Source organism: Gekko japonicus, unplaced genomic scaffold, assembly GCF_001447785.1.
Source record: "Gekko japonicus isolate JY-2015 unplaced genomic scaffold, Gekko_japonicus_V1.1 scaffold2302, whole genome shotgun sequence".
NCBI classification, from domain to species: Eukaryota; Metazoa; Chordata; class Lepidosauria; order Squamata; family Gekkonidae; genus Gekko; species Gekko japonicus.
Genome location: NW_015176044.1, coordinates 5,024 through 13,209, shown reverse-complemented (window position 1 = coordinate 13,209; position 8,186 = coordinate 5,024). Strand labels below are relative to the sequence as shown.

The 8,186-nt window shown below is 46.8% G+C and overlaps 1 protein-coding gene across 1 annotated transcript; it reads right to left on the bottom strand.

Annotated features, from left to right (window-relative positions):
• Positions 1-2,664: 2,664 nt before the first annotated feature.
• LOC107123422 (gastrula zinc finger protein XlCGF57.1-like) lies at positions 2,665-4,591 on the bottom strand. Its single transcript, XM_015426668.1, has one exon. The coding sequence runs from the start codon at positions 4,583-4,585 to the stop codon at positions 3,011-3,013; it is 1,575 nt and encodes a 524-aa protein (XP_015282154.1). The 5' UTR covers positions 4,586-4,591; the 3' UTR covers positions 2,665-3,010.
• Positions 4,592-8,186: the final 3,595 nt, after the last annotated feature.

Sequence of the window (8,186 nt, the reverse complement as noted above, 5' to 3'; positions counted from 1 at the left end):
GCAGACCGGGAGCCTCCCCCCCCCCCGGTAAGTAGATTTTTCAACTTGGCAACCCTATCATTGACTGTTGGGAAGACCAGTTCTGGGAAAGGGGGACGGGGTGGAGTGTGTCCCCGCTGACTCCCCATCGATACCATAGAGACTAGGGCATAGACCAGGGGTGGCCAAACTTGCTTAACGTAAGAGCCACATAGAATAAACATCAGATGTTTGAGAACCGCAAGACATGAACAAATATTACACACATGTTTTTATTGAAAAATAATGCAAATTTGCTTTTTATGAACATTCATTTAGACTGTGTGAAAGAGCCACGTGCGGCTCCCGAGATGCAGTTTGGCCACCCCTGGCAGAAACGGCGGTATCCTTCTCTCCCAAGGAGCCAAGATGGCAATTATGGGCATTGTGAGACACCCCCTGGGGATCCCGTCAGCACACTGACACACCCTCCTCTCCCTCGGCGTCCTCCCTCCTCTCTTCCCCAGCCTCTCAACATATTAAGGAGATGGCTAAGTCACCACCCGTTTCCGCTAAAAACAGGACTGAAGTAAAGCATAAGCCTTGACATGGCACAAGAAACGATACAAAAATTACACTGCAAGATCCTAATTTCGGTAACTTAAACACAGTAGCATAGACCACAGTCCTTAACGATTTACGTAAGTAACCTTGTAGGTCATTTAGTACAGTCCAACTCTCTTGCCGGCGTAGAAAAGCTCTCTTGCATCGTTTTGCATGGTTTCCAAAAAGCTGGGAGAGTGGGAGCCTTCCTCGCCTCCCCGGGTAGGCCATTCCTTACGGCGGGGGCCACAGCAGAGAAGGCACAGGTATGGGCATTTGTTGGCTTTGCCCATTTGCAGGTTCGTACCTGCAGAAGACCTTTTTTGGATGAGTGAAGCTGTCATGGTGGCGCATAATGGGAGAGGCGGTCCTGCAAATTGGAGGGTCTAAGGCAATGAAGGACTTTCTTTGTAGCAGGTACTCATTTGCATATTAAGCGACACACCCCTAATGTAGCCAATCCTCCAAGAGCTTACAGTAGCTCCTGTAAGAAGAGCTCTATAAGCTCTTGGAAGATTGGCTACATTAGGGGTGTGTGGCCTAATATGCAAAGGAGTTCCTGCTACAAAAAGCCCTGGAGCCCATACTTTAAATTGAGCCCAGTGACTGTGGGGCAGCCAGTGGAGTGACTGTAGGATGGGAATAATCTGCTTGCTCCCTCTAGCTCCCGGTAATAGCTGAGCCGTGGCGTTGTGCACCAATTGGGAGTTTCTGAATTGATTTTGAGGGAAGACCAATGGACAGTGCAACGAGGTTTGAGTCCAGGGGCACCTTTAAGACCAGCCAAGTTTTATTCTGGGCATAAACTTCCGTGTAGTTCTATCTGAAGAAGTGTGCATGAAAACAAGAGCTTATACCCAGAATAAAACTTTGTTGGTCATAGAATTATAGAGTTGGAAGGGACCTCCATGGTCATCTAATCCAACCCTCTGCACAATGCAGGAGATTCACAACTACCTCCTCCAGCACCCCCAGTGACCCCTGCTTTATGCCCAGAAGAGGGCAAGAAACAACAACAACCACCCTCCAGGATCCCTGGTCAAACTGGCCTGGAGAAAATTGCTTCCTGACCCCAAAGAGGCAATCAGCATTTCCTTGGATGCATAAGAAAGTGCCACAAGAACTAAGCACTGAGGCAACCCTTTCTGCCCTCCCTCTCATGATCTGCCTAAGTTCATAGAATCAGCATTGCTGTCAGTTGGCCATCTAGCCCTTGTTTGAAAACCTCCAAAGAAGGAGAGCCCACCACCTCCCGAGGCTCTGTCAGGAAGTTTCAAACATTGCTAAAGATCTTTCTATAGTCTGAGCATTTTGAACATTTCTTCCTGTTTAGGGTAAGATAGATTCAAGCTTTCTGTTGTTCAGTCGCACAGTCAAGTCCGACTCTTTGTGACCCCATGGACCACATCACACCAGGCCCTCCTGTCTTCCGTCGTGCTCCGAAGTTTGCTTAATTTCATGTTCATTGCCTCGTAACACTGTCTAACCATCTCATCCTTTGCCGTCCCCTTCTTTGACCTTCAATCTTTCCCAGCATCAGGGTCTTCTCCAGTGAGGGCTCCCTTCTCATTTGGTGGCCAAAGTATCTGAGCTTCAGCTTCAGTATCTGGCCTTCCAGGGAACAGTCAGGGTTGATTTCTTTTAGGATTGACTGATTTGATCTCCTTGCAGTCCAAGGGACTCTCAAGAGTCTTCTCCAGCACCATAGTTCAAAAGAATCTATTCTTTGGCACTCGGTCTTATAGTCCAACTCTCGCAGCCATATATTACTACTGGGAATAGGGTTAGGGTTAGGGATGCTGGAGACTCTTGCAGCCATATATTACTACTGGGAATACCATTGTTTTGACCATACGGACTTTTGTTGTCAAGGTGATGTCTCTACTTTTTACACAAGTTTATATAGTTTCAATGCTTTATATGGTCTGTGGTTGTCTTTTAGATGTTAAATAAGAGTAAAGCTCTTTTCACAGGCTGAGCAGTTGCATGGTTTCTCCTTGTGTGGGTTCTTAGATGCTGTCAAAGACTGGCATGCAGACTTGAATTTCTTTCCACACTCTGAGCATTCAAAAGGGTTGTGTGGGTTCTTTGATGTGTGTGGGTTCTTTGATGCAGTTGAAGATTGCTACTCTGACTAAATCTGTTTCCACACTCTGAGCACTGAAAAAGCTTCCTCCGTAAGGTGGACTCCTTGATACTAAAGGAGAGATCAGTTGACCCTGCAACCAGCAGAGCACATTGCCCATCCTTGCTTTCTTCCCTTTGTGATCTTTTTGAGGTTTTGAACATGGCAAAAGCTCTTTTCATAGCCCGAGCATTTATGACATTTCTTCCTAGTTAAGGTGTGGATTCAAGTTTTTACAACAGTTTACATCTTTTCAGTGCTTTGTATGGTCTGTGGTCTTTTAGGTGTGAACTAGGAAAAAAGCTGTTTTCACGGGCTAAGCAGTTACCTGGTTTCTCCTTGTGTGGGCTCTTTAATGCAGTTGAAAATGGCCACTCTGACTGAATCTCTTTCCACACTCTGACCATTCAAAAAGTTACTCCCTGTGTGGGTTCTTAGATGCTTTCGAAGACTGCTACTCCAACAGAATCTCTTTCCGCAGTCTGAGCATTCAAAAGGTTTCTGCCCTGTGTGGGTTATTTGATGGCGTTCAAGTTGGTCTATCCAGGTAAATCTCTTTTCACACTGTGAGCACTCAAAAGGTTTCTCCCCTGTGTGGGTTCTTTGATGATTTCGAAGAGCGCTACTCCAACAGAATCTCTTTCCACAGTCTGAGCATTCAAAAGGTTTCTCCCCTGTGTGGGTTATTTGATGCTGTTGAAGTTGTTCTCTCCAGGTAAACCTCTTCCCACACTGTAAGCACTCAAAAGGTTTCTCCCCTGTGTGGATACTTCCGTGCAATTGAAGAGTGCCACTCTGACTGAATCTTTTTCCACACACTGAGCATTCAAAAGGTTTCTCCCCTGTGTGGGTTCTTAGATGTCGTTGAAGATTGCCACTGTGACTGAATTTCTTTCCACATAATGAGCATTCAAAAGGTTTCTCCCCTGTGTGGGTTCTTTGGTGCAGTTGAAGAGTGCCATTGTGACTGAATTTCTTTTCACACACTGAGCATTCAAAAGGTTTCTCTCCTGTGTGGGTTCTTCGGTGCAGTTGAAGAGTGCCACTCTGACTGAATTTCTTTCCACACACTGAGCATAGAAAAGGTTTCTCCCCCGTGTGGGTTCTTAGATGCTTTTGCAGATGGAAACTCTGACTGAATCTCTTTCCACACTCTGAACATTCAAAAGGTTTCTCCCCAGTGTGGGTTGTCAGATGCTGTTGAAGATTGCCACTCTGACTGAATCTCTTTCCACACTCTGAGCATTCAAAAGGTTTTTCCCCTGTGTGGGTTGTGAGATGCTTTTGAAAAGTGTTATTCAACCTGAATCTCCTTCCACACTCTGAGCACTCAAAAGGTTTCTCTCCTGTGTGGGTACTTTGGTGCAGCTGAAGAGTGCCACTCTGACTGAATCTCTTTCCACACACTGAGCATTCATAGGGTTTCTCTACAGAGTGGGTTCTCTGATGCCGTTGAAGATTACCACTCCTACTGAATTTCCTTCCACAGTCTGAGCATTCAAAAGGTTTCTCCCCTGTGTGGGTTCTTTGGTGCAGTTGAAGTGTGCCACTCTGACTGAATTTCTTTCCACACTCTGAGCATTCAAAAGGTTTCTCCCCTGTGTGGGTTCTTTTATGCCGTTGAAGATTGCCACTCTGACTGAATCTTTTTCTACACTCTAAGCATTCAAAAGGTTTCTCGCCTCTGTGTACGCTTTGGTGTACAAGGAGCTGTGATATATTTCTGAAGAACTTTCCACACTGAATGGATTCCTTTTCCAATATCCTGTGATTTGGGAAATGCACACTACGCTTTCTTCCATCTCTCTTCTCAAACATATGGCCGTCTTTATTTCTCTTAGGTCTGTCTCGATACCTGATGTTTTCTTTCAAGTTTTCACTGTTCACTCTATCTGGCATTTGCTGATGAAGTTCCTCCCCCTCCTCATTGTTCTGATCATTGTCTGCTGGAATAAAGAGTGAAATCCTGTTAGCATCCGGAAGGACAGGTAAGGTCCAAAGGCATGTATGGGACTGCCATAGGAAAGGACTGACGGCCCTTCCTGTGTTCTTGGCTGATTTCAATTAATTAATTTATTATTTAGATTTCTATCCCGCCCTCCCCGCAGGCTCAGGGCGGCTAACAGGGCATAATGCCAGATAAAACAATAAAACAATATAAAATGTTAAGCCTGGCGGAAGAGCTCCGTCTTGCAGGCCCTGCGGAACTGTACTAGGTTCCGCAGAGCCCGGATGTGTCTCTTCTGGTAGCACATTTCCCCATAATGGGGGGGGGTGGAGAGAGAGAGAGAGAGAGAGAGAGAGAGAGAAGAAATTTTCTCGATACTCCATGACATGTGGGGGTCACTACAGGGCTGTTCTCTCCCCACTGCTGTTTAACATCTACATGTGCCCCCTTGCCCAGCTGCATTAGTACACTGATAACACCCAGCTGTATCTGCTGATGGACAGCCGGCTGGACACCACCCCAGAAAACCTGGCCGAGGGTTTGGAAGCCATGGTGAGGTGGTTGGAACAGAGCTGACTGAGACTGATATCCCCCTACCTGTCTCGCCCCGACCTAGCCACAGTAATCCATGCAACGGTCACCTCTAGGCTTGATTACTGCAACCTGCTGTATGTGGGTTTGTCCTTAAGACTGATCCAGAAGTTACCACTGGTCCAGAATGCAGCAACCTGGTTCCTTACGGGGACACCGATAACTGCACACATACAACCTGTGCTTTGCCAGCTGCACTGGCTCCAAGTTGAGTACTGGATCAGGTTCAAGGTTTTGGTCTTGACTTTTAAGGCCCTATACGGTCAGGGACCAACGTGCCTACGGGACCGCCTCTCCTGTTATGCCCCCTGGAGAGCATGACGCATCAGCGACCAACACCTACTGGAAGTCCGTGGCCCAGAGAGCATTCGGCTGTCCTTAGCCAGGGCCTTCTCAGCCCCGGCTCAGACTTGGTGGAATGCTCTGCCAATTAACATCAGGGCCCCGTCGGATCAGTTATAATTTCGCATGGCCTGCAAGGCAGAGATGTTCTGGCAAGCATATGGTTGAGGACTGCGTTTTTTAAAGGTTTTTTTTAACAGGTTTAATTGGTCTTAACAACTAGCCGGTTCACTAACTGCTCCCCCCCCCCACCATTGCTGAAGTAAACTGCAGGACTTAAATTGTATTACGGCACCACATGATGTTGGGTTTTATGATATTATATTTTAGACTGTTGAAATGGATTTTATATGTATTTATATGAATTGGTTGTGCAATGCCCTGAGCCTCCTTGCAGGGAGGGCGGTATAAAAGCCTAATTATATAAATAAGATTAAAAAATTCTTCTGGACGGACGTAACTGTGGTCAAGATCAAAGCCCACGGAACCATCATAAGTGGGATGGATCTGTGAGGCAAAGCACCCGAGTTCCCCTCAAGGGTTAACGTGATCATTAAGTGGCCTACTCTTATATAGCTATAAGCACAAGGAGATCCAACAAAACATTACTCAAATAGTTATAAGGAAAATAATGGGAAATAGGATTTATAAATAAAGCATTGGTACTGGAGTAATTTTGAGAGGCAGAAATACTCACTCAGGCGCACCAATCAGACTTAATGATTATTATATACAAACAAGTGGAGACCCGCAAGAAACTTGCGGGATGGCTATCCTATTCCTCACACCTTTGCTTCCTCCTGTCTCCCTCTTTCTTTCTTTCTTTCTTTCTTTCTTTCTTTCTTTCTTTCTTTCTTTCTTTCTTTCTTTCAAATCCCACCCTCCCCAGGCTCCACCCCACAAATGTCCAGGAATTTCCCAACCTGGAGTTGGCAACACGATTTCCTTCCCACCCAACAGCCAACCTACCTTCATCTAGTTCTCTGTCTTCAGCTTTCCATCTCCACACCCCTCCCCCACAGCCTCTACCTAGGAAAATTACAGTCTTTCTCCACAGTGGGGACCAGTGTTCCCTCTAAACTGAGTTAGTGTGAGCTAGCTCACAGTTTTTTAGCCTCCGGCTCACACATTTTTGTCTTTGCTCAGGAAGGATGGCTCCAGAGCAAACTAATTTATGCAGTAGCCACAATCGCTCGCTCACATCTTTAATGCCAGTAGCTCACAAAGTAGAATTTTTGCTCACAAGACTCCGCAGCTTAGAGGGGGCATTGGTGGGGACCAAAGCAGCTTACATTATTCTCTCCTTTTTATCTGCACAACAACCCTGTGAGGTTGGCTAGGTTGAAAGTATGTGACTGGTCCAAAATCACCCAGTCAGCTTCCACTGCAAGATGAGGATCTGAACCTGGGTCTCACAGACCCTAATCTGAAGCTCTAACTGATGCACCGCACTGGCTTTTATAGGGTGGCTGCTGATGAACAGTAGCAAGCAGCTGGGCCTAATTGAGTCATGCAAATCAAGTGGTATCAAGTCACCCAGAGGGTGCTGCCTAGGGATGCCAGCCTCCAGGTGGGACCTGGGGATCCCCCGGAATGACAGCTCATCTCCAGGCTACAGAGATAACTTCCCCTGGAGAAAATTGATGCTTTTAAAATATAAAATTATTTATGATATGTTATAATCATCTGTGCACGGTATTTGTTGTATGTTGGTCATCCCAATGGCAGCAATTTGCACACTGGGCACCTAAGAAAGACCCTTACCCAGAGAGGCCACGGTCCCATAGTTCTCCAGCATGACTTCCCTGTAGAGGGCTCTTTGTCCCGGTTCCAGCAGGGCCCACTCCTCCTCAGTGAAACGCACGGCCACCTCCTCAAAGGAAAAGGGAGACTGAAAGGAAAAGCAGATTCCCTCATCAGAGATTGCACAATGGAAGGGAGTAGTCTGGGAGGGTACAGGATGTAAGGCCTGGGATGGGTAAAGGGAACAGCATCCAGAGGATCTCTCGCCTGGACAACTTGTAGAAACTGCAGGAGCAAAAGCTCCCCTGAGAAAGGAGGAGGGACCCAGGCTGTCCACCCCCCACTCATCTCTCCTACCTGGACTGGAGGCGCATCAGCCGTTTCCACACCTCTGAAAAGACAACAGCTCAACAGCATCTCTTCACTGCCTGTTACTGAGATAAAGGAGGAAGGAGGGGTATTGGCCATGACTCTGTGTTCCATTTGCTTGTTTCTTCCCTGCTTCATGCACTCCTTTGCAATGGGTTTGAAAACCCGCCCTGTGTACACTCAAACAAATCCTTTAAGACTTTTTACTAAATTCTGGGAGAGGAGGAGGAGATTGGATTTATACCCCACCCTTCACTACCCGAAGGAGTCTCAGAGCCGCTTATAATCTCCTTTCCCCTCCCCACAACAGACACCCTCTTTCAAGAACTGCTCCTGAGAGAACAGCTCTGAAACAACTTGTGACTGACCAAAGGTCACACCAGTAGCTGCATGTGGAGGAGTGGGGAATCAAACCCAGTTCTCCCAGGTTAGCGTCCGCACTCTTAACCAATACACCAAACCGGCTCTCAGTACCTATGAGCTTCAGGAGTAATAGATGCTGCCAAC

Coding starts and splice junctions, on each gene's coding strand:
- LOC107123422 (XM_015426668.1), bottom strand. CDS start 4,585: ATGCCAGATAGAGTGAACAGTGAAAACTTGAAAGAAAACATCAGGTAT.